The sequence below is a fragment of the Equus asinus genome, chromosome 3, assembly GCF_041296235.1.
Source record: "Equus asinus isolate D_3611 breed Donkey chromosome 3, EquAss-T2T_v2, whole genome shotgun sequence".
In the NCBI taxonomy this organism is placed as follows: domain Eukaryota; kingdom Metazoa; phylum Chordata; class Mammalia; order Perissodactyla; family Equidae; genus Equus; species Equus asinus.
In genome coordinates this window covers 58,421,354-58,442,639 of record NC_091792.1, presented here as the reverse complement: position 1 = coordinate 58,442,639, position 21,286 = coordinate 58,421,354, and the positions used below count along the sequence as shown (strand labels likewise).

Sequence of the window (21,286 nt, the reverse complement as noted above, 5' to 3'; positions counted from 1 at the left end):
TGGAAGTTCAAATTTTATCATTGGCAATATTCCCTGAAGTGACTGCCTCACTTGATTCACGTTAGCGAAAATATCTGCCAAAACTCAATCTGAATAACCGTAGTCTGTCTATCACTCTTTCAAGTAAAAATGGTATTCTATTAAAAAAGAGGTTCGGTGGTGCAGGGTTTCACTGGTTCGGATCCTGGGCACGGACATGGCACTGCTCATCAAGCCACGCTGAGGTGGCATCCCACATAGCACAACCAGAGGTACTCACAACTAGAGTATACACCTATGTACTGGGGGGCTTTGGGGGAAGAAAAAAAAAAGATTGGCAAAAGTTGTTATCTCAGATGCCAATCTTTAAAAAAAAATTAAAAGAAAAGAGGCTAGGTAAGCTCACCACACAAAGAATGACACAAGTGCTCCTCTTCCAGACAATGGTTGTACTTTGGTATGCAGAAGTACTTCCATCTGAAGTATGCATTTTTGCTTCACAGAATATTAAAAACATGTATACTTAGGGTTGAGATTTGATAAAAGTTATCGTTTTTACTGATCCTTCAAGAACATTCTTAATTAATACCAGCATTTTTTTGTTCATATGAGTTCATGGTGTTGAAGAACACAGTGACTCCTAGTGCGGTCGGAAGCCATGGCCTTGACTCATGCTAAGACACCAGCAGTTTTGCCTACCCTTGCTTTTGCACCATCAGTGGAAACATCAATGTGGTGAAAAAGGCAAATCATTTTTTAGTATTATCATGAAAATGCTTTTGACCTCACAGACTCCCTGAAATATAATGCTTATATTGGCTACAGGGTAATCATAAAGGAGAAAATAAATATTAGTATCCTCAGCGGCATAAGAGGGAAACCATTGCTTTTACTTCTGTATTGTCTGAATTTAAAAAAAATGATCCAGTATGACTTGGAGTTTATAAAATGAAGAAAATAAGTGGGCCTAGTGTCTCCACTGAAAAAGTGGGGGGAGCTTCATAAGAACTTCATATAATACATATTCATGTTAATTTGAAGTAACCGACTCTATCCTGCCCTAATCACCAGTTTATATGCAATGTAAAAAACTTTATACAACTGTATCATTTATAGTTGATTCAACATGGCATTTTATCATTTCTATAAAAAGTTGGACACCATATTCTTTATCAGAAATGTAATAAGAAATATATCATTTTTCCTCATGAAGCCAGACTCATCATTTTAATATCTCTTTAACATTTCAGATATGTAACTATATCAATTAGTATGCTTTCTTGCAAGGAAAAAGACTAACTGGCTTACACAAGAAAGACATTGATTAATTTGCGTAGTTTGGAGACCAGAGCAGAGTGGGCTCCAGGTGAGATATGTCAGGGTCTCTCTCCTTCTTTCTCTGATTCTCTCAGCCTTGTCCTCTTGCCACTGTTGGGTCATCTTCTGGCAGGTGGTATGATGCCTGTTCCCAATTCAACAAGGTCCACAGGAAAACAAGGGACAGGCCTTTACTGTGCCTCCTTAAAATCAAGGAAGCCTTTCCCCCAGGTCCCCACCAGATTTCCCCTCCTGTTTCCTGACCAGGGTTAGGTCACACGCACATGCCATTCCTCATGAAGCCAGACTCATTATTTTAATATCTCTTTAACATTTCATTCCTGATCCAGTCACTATCAAGAAAAACGGTATGACCAGCATTTATTTGGACCAGAAATCAGCAAACTATAGCCAAGGGCTAAAGCTGGCCCACAGCCTGTTTTTGTAAATAAAATTTTATTGTAACACAGCCATACTTATTCCTTTATAAATTGTCTATGGCTGCTTTCTCATGTAACAGTTGAGTAGAGCTGTTACAACAGAGACCATGTGGCTCACAAAGCCTAAAATATTTACTATCTAGCTGTCTTAGTTTGAGCTGCTATAACAAAATGCCATAAACTGGGAGGCTTATAAACAATGGAAATTTATTTCTCTCAGTTCTGGAGGCTGGGAAGGCCAAGATCAAGGTGCTGGCAGATTCAGTGTCTGATGAGGACCTGTTTCCCGGTTCCTAGATGGCCATCTTATCACTGCATTGTCATCTTATCATGGCTGAAGGGATGAGGGAGCTGTCTGGTGTCCCTTTTGTAAGGCACTGATCCCATTCATAAGGCTCTGCCCTCATGACCTAATCACTTCCCAAAGGCCCCACCTCCAAATATCATCACATAGGGCATTACGTTTCCACGTATGAATTTTGGGGAGGCCACAAATATTCAAACCATAGCACTGGCCCTTTACAGAAAACGTTTACTGACCCTGGGGTAGAGAATTATTCATAGCAGAAGAAATGATGACAAGTCAACTGCAATGACTACTGCAAGATAGGGTGGCTCTAAAAAACAAGCTCTGTGCTCTCGAAATGTGGAGATAAAGCCAATGGAGTACATTGCAGAGTGCCAAATGTATAAATTATGTATCAAAGTTTACAAGGGCTATAAGAATTCAGAAGAGAAAGTGATCAATAGAGGCAAGGCAAAAATATTTTCAATGTACGTGAATTCTCCCCTACAATGTCTCAGGAGACACCGGGACAGAATGCTGGTCTGGGCAGCACTGTTCTGCTCAGCTTCCTTGTGTTTTGGTGTTCACTCTTGAAGGACAGGCGAGCAGCATGTGAATGTCTGGTCTAGCATTTTCCACTCATGGACACTGGTATTACAGGCCCTGTAAAGGATCTTCCCCTGGATTTCCCTAGGTCTTCCTGAGCTGTAATCATTACATAATACTAGGATTGATTCTAGATAAAAGGGTGGAATTTTATCATCCTTGTCCAACTTTGTGGATACAAGTCTTGTATCATTTCCCTCCTATTCTGTGACACTTCTCTCTTGTTCTCACCTATTAGAATGTCTTACAAGGGAAAGCACTCATGGTAAGAGGTAAAACTAGAAGCCTCACTCCAGTCAAGAGGATTTACCCTGAATGAGATTAGGAAATCCTTGAGCTAAACCAGAAAGGAATCCGTGACTACTTCTCGTTATCCTCAAAACTACCACTTTTGGGTACTTTCCTAACCTGATACTTCAAATGTGCACTATTATGTGCCGAGCATTGTGCTAAAAGATAAACATTGAAAGGATATAAGAATATGGAGAAATATCCTTCAAATTCCTACTCCATCTGTCCTACAGGACTCCTCAGAACACTGAGGTGGAAGTTGAGGTGGTGACTTCAGATTTCTCAAGAGTTTCATGAGTTGAAAACTAGATGGGAACCAGTCATAGCAGTTTGAAGAAAAGAGAAAGATCTGCCTCATCTGTCCCACCAAGTAGTCAAGGATGCATGTGTCCCAGCAGTGACTCCCGAGCCATTAGCAGGAAGCTCCAGGAGCCACATCTGAGAAATGGTTGCCCCTAGGAAGTTGCATATCTTCACGCGAAGCCTAAAATAGGGTGAGTCACACCAGAAATAAGGCAAGGTGGCACGGATCCCAGGAGGGTTAAGTACTGAATTTCAAAGCTGGCAATGACAAAGGCTTGAGGACGTAAGTACATTTTAAAGATCCAGGCAGGCAAGGGCCCAGGGAGTTTAAGATAGGAAATAATTCCTTTTGCTCCAAAATGTTTAAGCCTTTTTGTTCAATTCGGCAAATGTTTCTTGAGTAATTATTGTGTGCCAGAAACTGTACATATTATTTATATTTGCTTTCTCCCTATTAGACTATAGACTTTTTCAGGACAGGACATATATTGTATTTATCTTTTTAATCTTCTCCATGCCTAGCACTGTGGTTTGCACACAGTTAATACTCAAAAACATTTGTGGAATGAATGATGGAATGAATGAATGAATGAAGTTAGTTCTGATCCTAAGGCAGTCATCTTTTATACTTCTTTCTGAGTGAGGAGAACCCTAGATCCAAAATCAGAGGAAAAGAGAGGGCTACAGGTGTTCCATGTTCACAGTTGGAATAAGGCCAAAGGGGCTGGGATTACGGAGAGATTCTTGCACTAGGAAGTGTTAATGTGATATATTTAGCACATGGCCTCTAAATATTTCACAGCTGAGAATAAAGTAGAATTGCCTGGATTAGAGCGGTGAAGGAGACATTGCTATAGGAGAGAAACAAAGGAAATGCTGGAGACTGAACTTCATCTTAATTAAAATAGCACAATAAAAGTTCTGTGCAGAAGGTATTCTTTAATGTACTTTATATGGTATCACACATGTTTAGATGGTTAACCATCTTGTTTCTATTTTAACTTCGCTTCACCCCTCAAGATGCAGCTCAGCTATCATCTCCTCCTGTAGGAAACACCATTGGATCATCTTTCTGACTTGTCGTCATCTTGGTTAGAAAACTATTCTGGGTTGAATAGTGTTCCCTCAAAATTCCTGTCCACCTGGAACCTGGGAAGGTGACCTTATTTGGAAGTAAAGTCTTTCAGACACAATCAAGTTAAGATGAGATCATACTGGATTAGAGTAGGCTTTCAATCCAATATGATTGGTGTCCTTCTAGGGAGAAGGAAATTTGGATCCAGACATAGGGGAGAAGGCCATGTGAATAGGGAAGCAGAGATTGGGGTGATGCATCTACAAGCTAAAGGATGCCAAGTGTTATCAGCAACCACCAGAAGCTAGAAGAAGCAACAAAGGATTCTACCTGAGAGCCTTCAGAGGGTATATGGCCCTGCCAACACCTTGATTTTAGATTTCTAGTCTCCAGAACTGTGAGAGAATAAATTTCTGTTGTTTTAAGCCCCTCAGTTTGTGGTGATTCATTACAGCAGCCCTAGGAGACTCATATAGAGCCCTTTTACTTTTATATCCACTGACATACGACACTGCCACACCATTGTGGATATATCTTTTTGTGTATATGTCTCTCCTTCCAGATTATGCTTTCTTAGAGATAAAAGAATGTCTTACTCATTTCTGTGTCCTTAGCACATCATACAATATCTGACAAAATAAATATTATTAAAGTAAATTGATTGGGGCACAATTCACAATTCTAAATGTCCACCAAAATTTAAATGTCCCATGCTTGCCAAAATTCCAGACTCCAGTAACCCATGTCAAAGCCATGCCCTAGAAATGGCCCCAGCCCACTATGCCACTTATTCCAGCATGAGGACTAGGAGACAGTAAGAAAATATAGAAAAGAAAATGTATTGCCATTTAATAAGAGCCTTTAGTGGGTTGAAAAATCTTCCAATCTACACAAATTCTGTAGAGGACAAAAGTTAGAAAAGAAATTCTATATGGTAAACATGCTGGAAGCCACCAGCCCAAGCCATGGAGTATTAATAAATGAAACAAAAACCAAAATCGGTAGGGTTTACCAATTGCCAGGCAGCAAAAATAGGGAGAAAGTAAGAAGTTTGCTTAGACACACCTTAAAAGCTAAACCTCCTAATTTTGACAGAAATATCTCAATATTTTTGCAAAAATACAGCTAACGTCTCAGGAGTACCTCTCTGAAACTTCACCTAGAGATGTTCACATGTTTATTAGTTAGATTAAGAGCCATAAAAGACGTTAAAATTTAGAAGAAGTCATATTAGAACCTAAGAGGAAAATCAATTCTGTGGAGACAGTGTCACGTATCCTTGTTCAAAGCAAAGAAACAAGAATGATTATGCATGTTACTCTATGTTGAAGGCCCTGGAAGGAACATTTGATTGGTTGGATGAGGGCCACATGCTCATGCTCTTCCTACCAGGAGAAGGGACAAGAATTATCTATCTATCTTTAGCTATAGTGACAGGAGGTGAAGACCTGTATCCACATATTTCTTTGCCCCAAATAAGAAGGCTTTTATATGCTGAAGAACTTCCTATATTTTGTAGTGATATATATATCCAAAAATCTTTAACACAAAAAAAATCTATACCTTGCTCACATAAATGGGTAGTCCTGAGGAGTGGGGAAGTATTCTGTCAAGCAGTAATTTTTGAGACCCAGGTTCCTTCTATCTTGTGACTGCCATTTTAATATATGATTTCTAAGGACCCTGTACTTCCTTCCATTTAATCTGGCAGAGGAGGAAAGAGAAAGCATGGAGAAGCACTCTTGGGAGGCTCTGAAGGGGAAAGGCCCAGAAGTGTCCACATCACTCTGTACACATCCCACTGGCTCAGGACTCAGTCTCACGGCCGCGTCTAATTGCAGTGGGGCCTTGGAAACCATGTGGGTGCCCAGGAAGAAGAGGAATCTGGTTTGGTGCACAGTCTCTGTCTTACTATGATTATTGTCCACGACAGCGTCTCAAAAATTATAAAAAGTCTTAAATCAAAAGAAGTAAAATGTCGTAATCAAGTCTTGAAAGAGCTAGGTAAATCTGTTAAGTCCCAACAGCAATAATTGAAAGAAAAAAATTGGATAGAACATAAAAGATTTATTGAAAAATGTGAACTCTGATGTAAACAGGGTCTGTGGATATTCAGAATTGGTCAAACAACTGGATGATGCTGTTCTAACTTTTCTTCTCGATGTTTTACTATTAAGAAGCTTGTGATTAATGTTAGTTATTGATTAATCAATGTATTTCTCAGATTCCATTATTTTATCAAAAAAATCTCCTTATCTCCAAAGTTTAGAATTTAAAATAATGTAAATAAACAGATGACAGCTATTTTAATGTGGGATTTGGTTGTAAACTGCAAATTCCCTTACAAAAAGCTTAATTGTGAAACTCTGGTTACCAGTTTTTGCCCTGAGAATGGCTAGATCTACACAACCTCGATTTTGATCAAACCAGTTGAACTTTCTGATAGTCCATACCAAAACCCTGGAAAGACTTGGTGTTTCCTGGAGCGATGTGGTATAAGCAGGCTTCATGGATCACTTGAAGGAAAGTTAAGTTCAGCACAATATTTGGAACGGTTCTTTCCTCATGCATGTAGGCGCAGCCTATGTTTCGTTCGTTTGTTTGTTTAATCTTCTGTATTTCACATTGTCTTTTCCTGCAATTAAGATCAAGGCAGCCAGTCAGGGACTATGTCTAAATTGTTTATCTTTAATATGTAAAGGGATAGATTGTCATCAGCCTACTTAAAAGATATTAGATCCTATCTCATACAAGATAAGCCTTTGGTAATTCTAGCTTCTGCTATAGCTTTTCTTTTTCCTCTGTTCTTTTCAGCTAATGTGTGACACTAACAATTACCACTCTAATTGGGTGCTTGCTCAGTCAATTCAAACATAGAGTTAATAAGGAAGGCAAATAAGTCAATAAGCCCTTTTGTTTTAACCAGACATCTCTTAAAATCTAAACATTAAATTACAGGCCATTATTGCAAACCTTCCCTTATTTGAAGACATCTGTGGCTAAATGTTTAGGTCTTTCTGTATGTGTAAGTTATTGTATTAAATACTGCTAGGCAAAATAAGTTGGCATATGCTTTATTAAATGTGACACTGAGTAAATGAGGTTTAAAAACAAGGAAAAGATGCCCAAAAGATTTTGTTTTGGCATACTGTGTGTGTGTGTCTTGTTTTGCTTTGGGTGTCTTACACAGTAAATTGTCCTAAGACTGCTCAATAACAGGACTGCATGCTCTGGGATGCCGGGGTAATGTTTGCTTTATTTCTAAAGTAAGTTGCAGAGAGAGTATAGTAGAAATAAGACGATGAAAGCGAGAGTTGATGTTAACATAAAGACAGCCTGCCTTTTATGTCTTCCAGGACTCCACAGACGAATCTCAACCTCATTACTGAGCAATGAATGTTTCTGGTTAATTTGGGTGTGTGGGCAAAAAAGGCGGAGAGGGAAAAGCTGGCAGCAGGCTCGGCCTTCTAAGTAGTCTCTTACAGTCTTTGGAGATGCTTAGATGAGAGAAGTAATTAAAATCAGTACACCTGGGAGGCTGGGAAGAAAACTGGAGAAGAGTAATTAATGAAAATCCAAGCACATAAGCAGTCGTCGTATGCACTTGAAGCCTGGGAAGATGGTGGTTCAGCTAGGCACCAAGGTGTCTTTTAAGCACCGCCAGATGCTTGAATTTACTGACAAACAAACACGCCAGCACTCAGCTTGTGTACAGATGTGCACACAGCTTCAGGTTTACCCATCACACGTACACTAATAGTTTACCTATGCACTTTTATGGGTAATGTATATGTTGATACAGAAAAAAGAATGCATAGAGAATGATTGTTTTGCTTCGTGTGGGGGTGAACTTTGATGGAACTTAGTAAAACACAGAACATTTATGACCCTGATGAATGGCTCCCTGGGGAGTCATTTCCCTGCCCTCCCAGCTGGAGTGTAGGGCTGCAGTGACAGCACTGGGTAAGAAAGGGACAGAACAATAGGTTCTATGAGTTCAAGAAGCTGAGGTTGCCCTCCCTGAGTGGGTGGTATAGCATCAGTCCTGAGCAGCACATAATTCAGAGAGAAGTGATGGATTCTTGTGAAATGTGGAAATAACAAAGGGGGTAAATTGAGAGCAAATTATGAAAGTGCACTTGAATCACCCAATGTGCTGAGGATTTTTCGTGTCAACAGATTCCACTATTGAAAAACCACATGCCTAGTGAATTTCCTGATCAAATCCAGGACCCACTATTCCACGCTAAGTAATGCAACAATGTTACCCAAACTGGACCCCATACGAGATTGGCCAATTGGCGCAATTAGAAAACAAGCAGCCTTTTAAAAAACTTTATTTGTGTGTTTGAATTTTTTAAATTTTAATACAGTTAAATCAGTGTGTCTGTTCATTTCAGCTCCTTCTCTGGGAAACCCAGGGGCAAGGACTGCCTCCATTTTTCTGCCTTCTCTTGTCCGTGACGGCCGAGGTGTAAAGGTACCTGCTGCACCGAACTTTAAACTTCATGTTATCCTTATTTTTCATGATCTTGACAGATTTGGCCTCCTTTTGCCTGACTTTGAGCAGAAAGTTCTTGATTCCCTTAATTTTTCGAGTCCCGAGGAGGAGGCGCGCAGGGAGGGGGTGAGGATCCGTGCCGCCTGAAAGACACCTTCTTTCACCCTTTTCACAAGAGTCTGAAAAAATGCTGAGGCTCTCTGCTCTGTGTTTCATTTCAAAGTCACAAAGCAAGAAACTTGACCCTGGCTAAAGTTAAATGAGACTCCTTGTTGCTGCTGACCTTGGCTATGTTCTTTTATTTATTTTGTTTTCCATTTACTCCATAAGCTCCTGGCAGTTTCTGTGGACATATGTGGCTGTTTCTTTAAGAAGTCAGATGCCTGGTGACTATATCTTGAAATCCTACAAAGGAAACAACCTGGAAAGAGCTCTGCACTGATCATTTAGGATGTGGACTCCCAGCATCCCGACAGCAGGTGATCCCTCAGAGCCCCAGTACCCAGACAGAGAAGGTGTCCCGATGTGGAAAAGGAAGCTGCCAGAGCTGCCTTGGCTCTGAGGACCCATGATTGGCTTTGACACTGGGTGGAGATGAACAAAAGCCTGCAAAATCAGCCTCTAAGGGAAGCTCATTGCCTTTTGTCTCTTCTACCCTACTGTTCCCCACTGGCCCTATCAGGATAGAGACTGTCAACACCATGATGCTCCTAGATCAGACTTTGAATGGAAAAAAAAAACCAAAACACTGAATTCTGAATCTAAGTTCTAAAAAAAAAAAGAACAAAGTTTTTATTTTATATAATAACATATCCTAAACTGTTGATCATCAGAATCCCTTGATCACACGAGGTTTTCCAAAAAATACCAGTTCCACCAGCTTCAACAATATCTGAGAGAAGCAGAGAAGAGCCACATGAAACTGTATGAATCATCTCAAGTGCCCTGTTATCCCATGGAGTGAAGACTGGCTCTATTTTTATCCAAGGAGATAAAAAGAAACTCCACTCTCTATCTTTCTATTACTTTTAGAACTATGATTATTTCTACCCTCTCCATGCCTGCCTCAGGCTGAAAGAGGCATCTGATTGCAACACCTGACACAGACTGAAATGAAAACACAGAGTGCAGCACAGTCAAACTTTGGGAGCAGGTCTGAGGCCACCATGTGGCAGATGCAGATGGGCAGATCAAAAAGGTTGCCTGCAAAGACAGCTAGAGAGAAAAGGAACAAGCAGAAGAGAAGAGAGAGGGAGGAGGAAAAGGAGGAGAAGGCAAAGAAGGAGAGAGGGAGAGAGGAATGGAGGGAGGGAGCAAGAACACATAATTGCCTGAGTTTCCAGGTCCCTTGGCTCTAAATTATTCCTATTTAACTAGAGTGTTTCAGTTTATAACACCATAATGGCCAACTAATATGTGTTCCCATTAAGTATGCTAATCTGGCTTTTACCTTTGAGTTGGATTCTGTTTATAAAGACAGCTGTTTCCTGTCTGGAAATCCGGAAATTTCTTAAGCAAAAGCAGTTTGAATTGGCTTTATTTATTTAATTGTCTATTCCATTCCTTATCCTAAAAACAGGTACCAAAAACTTCCAAACAACTGAATGTGGATGAAAGAAACTGTCACATGACTTCAACATACGTCCTTTCATCATGATGGCTTCCTACAGACCTGACATGATGCTAAATTCACATTAGGACAAGATATTAAGGCCTGATTCTAGTTTTAAACTTGTTCGTTCCTATTCATCTGGAAGCTCATCAGTCAAGACAGAAGACTCTGGTAGTTTTGTCTCCAATACCCACATAACAAAGGACAAAAGTTCCTGGGGTGGAGACCGGCGAAACCAAGCTCAGTTAAATACATATAGTTCCAGGGATTAAAATCTCCTATTAACACACTAGCAGACAGTTTCTTTCTGAAATTAGATTTCTTTCACTGGATCTGGCTTCACTTCAGTCAAAACAACACTTCTGAATATTGTGCAAGCCAGCTCCCAACCACAGCCTCCTTTGAAGGTGACCTATAAATGGTTGCTTCCATTTATATTCTTTTGCCTTAAGGAACATCACATTCTCCACCTCCTAAATTCACTGGCTTTGGCTTGCTTCTCTTTCATTTGGTTCTCACTCTTTCCACCCTCCTGGAATTAGTCAGTCTGCTTTCCAAACTTGGCTTCAGCTGGAATACAGATTCAAACTTCCCTTTGCTCAATGGCCTCCAGTTAAAGGCCAGCAACTGTGCCTATTCCCATGCTTAGTTTTGCTTAATGAACTCCAGCATATACAGGAGGGTTGGTCTGAAAATAACATGGTGTACCTTCCTGCCCATAAGCAGAAGTCCAACCATGAGTTATTTCTTAATTAAAATGACATACGAGAGAGTGTGCAAATTAACCCCTTTGTAGGCCTGAAAAGTTACTCCTAGTAAGTATTTCAGCAGTGTTTGCTTTTCCTCTTTAACAATTTTAAATATACTTATTTTGTAATCTATTTCTGAAGTTTAGGGTCTAATTATACTGATTGTTATTGCTGATGATTCTGAATTGTTTCTTCATGTATTTTGTAATTTAGAATTATGAGTTCATGTTTGGTGGGATTTTCTTTTTTTTAGTAAGGAAGATTCACCTAGAGCTAAGATTTATTGCCAATCTTCCTCTTTTTCGCTTGAAGAAGATTAGCCCTGAGTTAACATTTGTGCCAATCTGCCTCTATTTTCTATGTGGGTTGCTGTCACAGCACAGCTGACAAGTGGTGTAGGTCCACACCTGGGATCCAAACCTGGGAACCCAGGCTGCCAAAGCAAAGCATGCTGAACTTAACCACTATGCCATGGGGCCATCCCTGGTGGGACTTTATAGGAATCCTGTGCAGGGTTGAAAATTTGTCTTTCTAAATGAAGCTTTTAATTACTTTTAATAAGGGCACCAGTATTATTACCAGCCTGAGACTGCTTTTTTTTTCATTGAGCTAACACTGGTTTATAACATTATATAAGTTGCATGTGTACAACATTATAATTTGACTTCTGTATACACTACAGTGTGCTCACCACCCAAATCTAGTTTCCATCTATCACCATACAATTGACCTCCATATCCATTTCATGCCCCCTCACCCCCTTTCCCTCTGATAACCACTAATCTGTTCTCTGTATCTATGTGGTTTTGTTTTGTTTGTTCATTTATTTTTTTTATATTCTACATATGAGTGAAATCATATGGTATTTGTCCTTCTCCATCTCTGACTTATTTCACTTAGCATAACACCTTTAAGGTCCATCCATGTTGTTGCAAATGGCAAGATTTCATCTTTTTTTAATGGCTGAGTAGTATTCCATTGTATATATATATATATATATATATATATATATATATATATATACACCACATTTTCTTTATCCATTCAGCCATTGAGGGGTGCTTAGGTTATTTCTGTATGTTGGTTATTGTAAATAATGCTGCAATGAACATAGGGGTGAACATATCTTTTAGAATTAGTGTTTTCATATTCTTCAAATAAATATTCAGAAGAGAAATAGCCAGATCATATGGTAGATCTATTCTTAATTTTTGAGGAATCTCTATACTATTTTCCATAGTGCCGCACCAATTTACATTCTCTCCAACAGTGTACGAGGGTTCCCTTTTCTCCACATCTTCTCCAACACTTGCTATTTCTTGTCTTTTTGATAATAGCCATTCTAATGGGCATGAGGTGATATTTCACTGTGGTTTTGATTTGCATTTCCCTAGTAATTAGTGATGTTGAACATCTTTTCATGTGCCTGTTGGCCATCTGTATGTCTTCTTTGGAAAAATGTCTATTCAGATCCTCTGCCCGTTTTTTAATTGGGTTGTTTGGGTTTTTTGTTGTTGAGTTGTATGAGTTCTTTGTATATTTTGGATATTAACCCCTTATCAGATATATGATTTTAAAATATCTTCTCCCAATTCTTAGGTTGTCTTTTTGTTTTGTCTCATTTGCTGTGCAGAAGTTTTTTAGTTTGATGTAGTCCCATTTGTTTATTTTTTCTTTTGTTTCTCTTGCCTGAGGAGACATGCTATTCAAAAAGATACTGTTAAGACCAATGTCAAAAAGCATACTGCCTATGTTTTCTTCTGGGAGTTTTATGGTTTCAAATCTTTCATTCAAATATTTAATCCATTTTGAGTTAACTTTTGTGTATGGTATAAGATAGTGGTCTAGTTTCATACTTTTGCATGTGGCTGTCCAGTTTTCCCAATACCATTTATTGAAGAGACTTTCCTTTCTCCATTGTATGTTCTTGGCTCCTTTATTATAAATTAGTTGTCCATATATGTGTGGGTTTATTTCTGGGCTCTCAATTCCATCCCATTGATCTATGTGTCTGTTTTTCTGCCAATATCATACCTTTTTGATTACTATAGCTTCGTAGCATAATTTGTAATCTGGGAGAGTGATTCCTCCAGCTTTGTTGTTTTTTTCTCAGGATTGCTTTAGCTATTTGGGGTCTTTCGTGGTTCCATACAAATTTGAGGATTTTTTGTTTTATTTCTGTGAAAAATGTCTTTGACATTTTGATAGGGACTGAATTGAGTATGTAGATTACTTTAGGTAATATTGATATTTTAACAATGTTTATTCTTTCAATCCGTGAGCACAGGATATCTTTCCATTTCTGTTTCTTCTTCAATTTCTTTCAACAATGTCTTATAGTTTTCAATGTACAGGTCTTTCACCTCCTTGGTTAAATTTATTCCTAGGTATTTTATTCTTTTTGTTCTAATTATAAATGGGACTTCCTTTTCTTTTCTTTTTTTTGAGGAAGATTAGCCCTGAGCCAACATCTGCTGCAAATCCTCCTCTTTTTGCTGAGGAAGACTGGCCCTGAGCTAACATCCATGCCCATCTTCCTCTACTTTATATGTGGGATGCCTACCACAGCATGGCTTGCCAAGTGGTGCCATGTCTGCACCCAGGATCCAAACCGGCAAACCCCCGGCAACAGAAGCAGAACGTGTGAACTTAACCACTGTGCCACTGGGCTGGCCTCAGGATTCTTTTCTTAATTTTTCCTTCTGCCATCCTGCTGTTAGTGTATAGAAATGTGACAGATTTTTGGGGTATTGATTTTGTACCCTGAAACTTTACTGTATCCGTTTATTACTTCTAACAGTTTTTTGGTGGAATCTTTAAGATTTTATATGTGTAAAATCATTTCATCCACATATTGTGACAGTTTTACTTCCTCCTTTTCAGTTTGGATGCCTTTTATTTCTTTTCTTTGCCTAATTGCTCCAGCTAGGACTTCCAATACTATGTTGAATAAGAGTGGTGAAAGTGGGCATCTTTATCTTGTTCCTATTCTTAGAGGGATAGCTTTCAGTTTTTCACTGTTGAGTATGATGTTAGCTGTGGGTTTGTCATATATGGGCTTTATTATGTTGAGGTACATTCCTTCTATATACCTTTTATTGAGAGTTTTATCATAAATGGATGTTGAATCTTGTCAAATGCCTTTTCTGCATCTATTGAGATGATTGTATGATTTTTATCCTTCATTTTGTTAATGTGGTATATCATGTTGATTGATTTGCAGATGTTGAACCATCCCTGCATCCCTGGAATGAATCCCACTTGATTGTGGTGTATGATTCTTTTAATGTACTGTTGTACTCCGTTTGCTAATATTTGTTGAGGATTTTTGCATCTATGTTCATCAGAGATAATGGCCTGTAATTTTCTTTTTTGTGTGTTGTCCTTGTCTGGTTTTGGTATCTGGGTAATTTTGACCTCATTAAAGAGTTGGGAAGTGTTCCCTCCTCTTTAATTTTTTGGAAGAGTTTGAGAAAGATAGATGTTAAATTTTCTTTGAATATTTGATAGAATTCACCAGTGAAGTTGTCTTGTCCTGTACTTTGTTTTTTGATTACTGTTTCAATTTCCTAACTAGTGATCAGTCTATTCAGATTTTCTATTTCTTCATGATTCAGTCTTGGAAGGTTTTATGACTCTTGGAATTTATCTATTTCTTCTAGGTTGTCCAATTTGTTGGCATATAGCCATCATAGTAGCCTCTTATAATCCTTGGTATTTCTGTGGTATCCATTGTAACTTCTCCTCGTTTGTTTCTGATTATATTTATTTGAGCCTTCTCTCTTTTTTCTTGGTGAGTCTACCTAAAGATTTGTCAATTTTTTTATCTTTTCAAAGAATCATATCTTAGCTTCATTGATCTTTTCTACTCGAGTTCTTTTTATTCTCTTTTTCATTTATTTCTTCTCTAATTTTTATTTCCTTCCTTCTACTGTCTTTGGGCTTTGTTTGTTCTGTTTGTTTGTTTGGGCTTTTTCTAGTTCCTTTACATGTAAGGTTAGATTGTTTATTTGAGATTTTTCTTGTTTCTTGAGGTAGGCCTGTCTTGCTATAAATGTCTCTCTTAGTACTACTTTTGTTGTATCACATAGATTTTGATATGTCTTATTTTCACTTTCATTTGTCTTCAAGTACTTTTTAATTTCTTCTTTGATTTCTTCATTGACCCAATAGTTGTTCAGTAGGATGTTGTTTAATCTCCACATATGTGTGATTTTTTCAGCTTTCTTCTTCTCCTTTTTTTCTTCTTTAAAGATTGGCACCTGAGCTAACATCTGTTGCCAATCTTCTTTTTTTTTTTTTCACTTCTTCTTCTTCTCCCCAAAGCCCCCCCAACCAGTACATAGTTGTATATTCTAGCTATAGGTCCCTCCGGTTGTACTATGTGGGATGCCACCTCAGCATGGCCTGATGAGTGGTGCCATGTCTGTGCCCAGGATCCAAACCAGTGAAACCCCAGGCCACCGAAGTGGAGCATGTGAACTTAACCACTCAGCTATGGGGCCAGCCCCTTCAGCTTTCTTCTTATAGTTGATTTCTAGTTTCATGTCTTTGTGGTTGGAAAAGATGCTTGATATGATTTCAGTCTTCTTAAATTTATTGTCTTGTTTTGTATTGCAACATATGGTCTATCCTTGAGAATGTTCCATGTACACTTGAGAAAAATGTGTATTCTGCTGCTTTTGGTTGGAATGTGCTATATATATCTGTTAAGTCCGTCTGGTCTAATGTTTTATTTAAGGCTGATGTTTCCTTGTTGACTTTCTGTCTGGTCTATTTATTGATATAATTGGGTGTTAAAGTCCCTTACTATTATTATAGTGGCGTCAATTTCTTGCTTTAGGTCATTAATAATTTATTTATATATTTTGGTGCTCCTTTGTAGATGTATATATACTAATAAACGTTATATCTTCTTGATGAATTATCCCCCTTTATCATTATATAATGTCCATCTTTGTTACCTTTTTTGGCTTGAAGTCTATTCTGTCTGATATGAGTATGGTTACCCTCATTTTTTTGTTGTTTTGTTTCTTTGGGCTGCCATTTGCTTGGAGTATTATCTTTCATTCCTTCACTTTGAGCCTACGTTTGTCTTTAGAGCTAATATGAGGTTCCTGGAGGCAGAATATTGTTGGGTCTTATTTTTTAATCCATCCAGCCACTCTGTGTCTTTTGATTGGTGAATTCAATCTGTTTACCTTTAGGGTGATTATTGATATATGATAACTTAATACTGCCATTTTATCTTTTGTTTTCTGGTTGTTCTATATCTCCATTGTTTCTTTGTCCTTAGGTTTCTGTCTGCCATTTTAGTTTGGTGATTTTCTACAGTGTTTGTCTCAGTTTCTTCATTTTTATGTCTCATGTCTCTGCCCTATATTTTTGTTTTGTGGTTGCCATGAGGTTTGTTTAAAATGTCTCATAGGTAAGATAGTCCTTTTTCTATGGATAGCATCTTATCTTCATTTGCCTCTAAAGTTTGCATCTTTTTCTTCTTTCCCTTTTATATTTTAGTTTTCATAAATTATCTCTTTTTGTGTTCTGAGTTCATTACCAAATTGAAGTGGCTATAGTTATTTTTAATGGTTTTTTCTCCTTTAACCTTTATGCTATAATTAAGTGTTAACAACTTATTCTGATATAGCGTTGCAATTTTCTGATTTTGTCTATTTATCATCATACTCAAAGTTTTGTGTACTTTTGCCATTACATTTCAGGTAGAAGAACCCCTTTCAGCATTTCTTGCAAGGCAGGTCTAGTGGTGATGAATTCCCTCAGCTTTCATTTATCTGGGAAAGCCTTTATTTCTCCTTCATATCTGAAGGATAACTTTGCTAGATCAAATATTCTTGGCTGACAGTTTTTATCTCTCAATATTTTGAGTATGTCATTCCACTCTCTCCTGGCCTGTAGAGTTTCTGCTGAGAAATTTGCCATAGCCTAATGGTTCCTTTGTAGGTTACTCTCTTTTTCCCCTGGCTGCCTTTACAATTCTTTCTTTATCATTGACTTTTGACAATTTTAATATAATGTGTTTTGGAGAAGGTCTTTTTGCACTGAGATAGTTAGGTGTTCTGTTAGCTTCGTGAACTTGTATATCTATTTCCTTCCCCACGTTTGGGAGGTCTCAGGTATTATCTCTGTAAATAAGCTCTCTGCTCCCTTCTTCCTCTCTTCTCCTTCTGGAATATCCATTATCCTTATGTTGCCTTTTCTAATGGAATTGAATAGTTCTCATAGAGTTTCTTCATCTTTTAAAAATCTTAGTTATCTCTCTTCTACCTGAATCACTTCTAGATTTCTATCTTTAAGCTCACTAGTTCTCTTTTTCATATGATATGCTCTATTTCCAATGCTTTCTAATGCATTCTTCGTCTCATTTATTGAGCTCTTCAGCTCTGGAATTTCTGATTTTGGTTATTTTTTAGAGTTTCTATCTCTTTGGTAAAGTATTCCTTCTGTTTATTAATTTTATTCCTGAGCTCAATGAACTGCCTCTCTGAGTTTTCATGTAGCTTGTTGAATTTCTTCATGGCAGCTATTTTGAATTCTCTATCAGTTAGATCATAATCTTCTGTGACTTTAAGCTTGGTTTCTGGAGAATTGTCATTTTCTTTTTGTGATTCTGTGTTACTCTTGTTTGAAGAGTTGTTCCCCTGCTGGCACGTTTGAAGTAGTGAATATTTTTCTTACTTAGGTAAAGCTTTACTTTGATTCTAACAATTCAACAGGTTGGTACTTAGAAGCCCTTTTTTTTTTTCAGTAGGTGGCACTATGGCACAAGTTTTTGGTTTCTCTTACCTGAGCTGCCTCTAGGTATATTTGAGAATTGGCACTTTCCACCCTACATCACCTCTGTCAGAACTGTTGCTGATGCCCTCCCATCGCTGCTTGTGCCTCTAGGGTTGCTGGTGCCTTGCAGCTGCTGGTGTTGCTACAACCATTGGCACCACCATGGGGGCACCAGGATGGCAGGTGCCTCCTCTGTAGTGGGGTCACCTGGGTTGCAGGCACTGCTGCTGTGGCTGAGGGAGAGGAGGGTAGGGTGGATAAGATTTGCAGGTACCCCACCACATCCAGGATTGTTGGGTTCACAGGCACTGCTACTGCATATGGGGGGGCCAGAGTTGCAAGCACTGCTGTGGCTGGAGGGACTAGGGTTATGGGCACCACTGCCACTGCTGCCTTGTGTATAGGGCTATGGCCATGAGTGCCACTGTGGCCAGGAGGACAGAGTTATATGTGCCACCTCTGCTGCTGCTACTGGGTTCCCTCGGGCTGCAAGCTCAGCTGCCACGGCCAGGGGCCAGGATCATGGACACTGTCTCTACTTTTCCCCTGGTTCTGCCTCTGTGTGTTCCAATCCACCCACCTTCAGATACACAGATGTGTGGACCTCTCTGGTATCCTGGTGTGTTGGGCAGAGGAACCTGTGTTGAGTTATGGGTGTTTGACCAGTGGTAGATTGAAGGGGAGAGACAAAGGGAGCATCTCATGCTGCCATGCTGCTGACGTCAGTCCTCCTGAGACTGCCTTTTATACTATTTTGTTGGAGAATCTAGGCCCTTCAAATCCTAAACTTGAGTGAGGGCAGCCTGAGGTTTTCACACTCTCAGGGTTTTCCTTCCTTTCCCTCTTCCCCAATAGATTAGGCTAAACAAAAGAGTTTCCTTTAAGCCTCCCTTTGGGAGGGGATAAACATTTTCAGTTCTCTCCTTTCACAGATGTATAGTCATTCAAGGGTTATTTATTTGAGGGCCTTGCTTCCAAATTTCTGCCCTTCATGGACCAAAAAATTTGTCTCCTGTACTTTGATAGCCACTAAAACCCAAACCCACTGTTAACCAGACTGGCAAAAAAGTAAATCCAGAACAGTCAAAAGATAAGGTTCTAACGTATTTACTTTACTTTCTTATTAGCACTTAAAAGCATACATTTCATATTTTTATCCAATATATCTACGTGATTTTTAGTAAGAGAGTTTTCAGATTATCTAGTCAGAAATATTGCTAGAAATGAAAGTCCCATGTTGTTATTTTTCATGTATTTATATTTTAACCTTTCTGTTCTTGTCATCTGTCGAGATTCCTTTGTATATGGAGTCAATTCTGAAAATGGACTTGCTTGGTAACCACTTTTGATCCCTTAGAGATTTGCATTCAACATATCTTCTTAGGCAAAGTGAAAAGAAGATTTATGCAATTATCTGCCAGCTTCAATCAACAGAAACAATCAAGATGCAGATTGCAGCACCCCTTCTGTTCACCTCTCACAAACGTAGTTCAAAGTTTACTGGTACTCTACAAAGCAAAACAGAGGGTATGAATGTTTCCTTATGAGAAAGATTCTTTGGAATCAGGTTTGAAAAAAAGAAAGAACCAGCCCCATCCTCAAAGAAATCTAGGCTCTCCCTGGGAAAATCAGGATTCAGGCCTTAAATTTAATATTTAAAACTCTCTCCATTTTCAATTTTTCTTTGGCTTGACTTTAATGGAAATCTTTGAGTGGGAAAATTATATCACTATGCCTTTACAACACCAAAATTAACTTTCAACTTGATCAATTTAATCAAACCTAACCATCCATTCTTTAAAAATATATTATTTTATTGAATTGAGTAATAATAATCAGAAGGATTATTTAGAAAAGACAGTGATATTGGAAAACTGGGTAAGGTAATGCAAATCTCATATGCTGAATAGAATATTCAGAAGGCCTTATGGTTTTGAAAACTATTAACAACGTAATTTCTATCATAATTTTACACATCTTCTTAGGAATACTATTACTTAGCCTCTCTTAGAGATTTATTTTTACTGATTACCAATACAGAGAGTATTTGGATCTAGCCTAAATTCTTCCTTCTACATATCAACGTATTTCCCCTTGTTCTATTCTTAATGGAGACCAGATTCTCACACAATAACCCTTCATCTTAAAGACTCACCCTCTCAACCAGGCATTCCATCGCACTGTCTTGGTTACCCATCTGCCATGGAGGATGTCCTGAAGGGAAAAGTTCAAGATCAAACCAGATGTCTCTCTCCATGAACTAACAAATATGATTTTCTCCTTTCTAGTTTTATTAACAGTGAGAATTTCTCTTCAAATAACACACTAAAACCAAAAGTGCCACAGAAAATTTTTCATTTTTAAATCCCACAGAAGCTTGAAAATGTTACCCTAGTAAACATTTTCCAAGTAATTATGTTTGTAGAATAATTACAGTCTGAATTTTTATGTCATCAGAGTCAAGTGGCTGATCCTCTAATGACCTTTGTTCTAAAACCACAATGATTCTGACTGTTTCTGGCACAAATTTTATTGCTCAAGGATAAACTTTGATTCTGTCCCTTTCTTTGACTCTGTTTTCAAAGTGAATTAAAATGGAGTGTTAATCAATTCAAAATCAGTCAGTCTGGACAATTAAATTCTATCACCTCTAGTCACTATCTATCCTATATCCATGCTCTTTCCCTCCTCTCCACCCCAAAGACATATCTAATCATAAAGTCTATTATTATCAATAATTGATTCTTATGTCTGACATTTTCTGGATATTTACACATTTTTCCCACATAGACCCTCTCTATATATGACCATTAATCACAGATAGCAAGCATGTATTCATAAGATCATTCCAAAAAAAACAGAAGACAAAATCATTAATAATAACTATGACAGCTGCTATTTATTAAGTATTTCCTATAGCCCAGGATTTCTGTTAGGTGCTTCATCTCAGTTCCCATATTTAAGTCCTTAAGCAACCTATTATGAGTTGAATTGTGTCTCCCCAAAAAAGATATTTTGGAGTCCCAACTCCCAGTACTGACCGCAAAGTGTAATCTTATTTGGAGATAGGGTCCTTACAGAAGTAATTAAGTTAAAGTGAGGGCATTAGGGTGGGCCCTAGTCCAATATGACTGGTTTACTTATAAAAAGGGAAAATTTGGACGCAGACACACATATACAGTGAGAACACCATGTGAATATGAAGGCAGCTGTCTACAAGCCAAGGAGAGAGGTCTGAAGTAAATTCTTCCCTCACAGTCCTCAGAAGGAATCAATTCTGCTGACACCTTGATTTCAAACTTCCAGCCCCCAGAACTGGGAGGCAATACATT

The 21,286-nt window shown here is 38.4% G+C and overlaps 2 protein-coding genes across 6 annotated transcripts in view; one reads left to right on the top strand and one right to left on the bottom strand.

Annotated features, from left to right (window-relative positions):
* The window catches only part of SCRG1 (stimulator of chondrogenesis 1), a 117,658-nt gene that overhangs the window by 42,563 nt on the left and 53,809 nt on the right, over nucleotides 1-21,286 (top strand). The gene's annotated exons all lie outside the window — the stretch shown is intronic.
* SAP30 (Sin3A associated protein 30) overlaps nucleotides 6,351-21,286 on the bottom strand; it is a 79,660-nt gene continuing 64,724 nt past the window's right edge. For 3 of the 4 annotated variants that reach the window (XR_006525471.2, XR_006525469.2, XM_044766944.2), the window contains 2 exons: nucleotides 20,110-20,168; nucleotides 19,047-19,462 (listed from right to left, as the gene is read on the bottom strand). Coding sequence is in view for 2 of the 4 variants with exons in the window: in XM_044766944.2 (XP_044622879.1) it covers nucleotides 19,445-19,462; nucleotides 20,110-20,168 (77 nt within the window). In the remaining 2 variants the exon portion in view is untranslated. Of the gene's footprint in view, nucleotides 6,933-19,046; nucleotides 19,463-20,109; nucleotides 20,169-21,286 lie in introns of those variants that run through there. The other variant, XM_044766945.2, reaches the window with a different exon arrangement.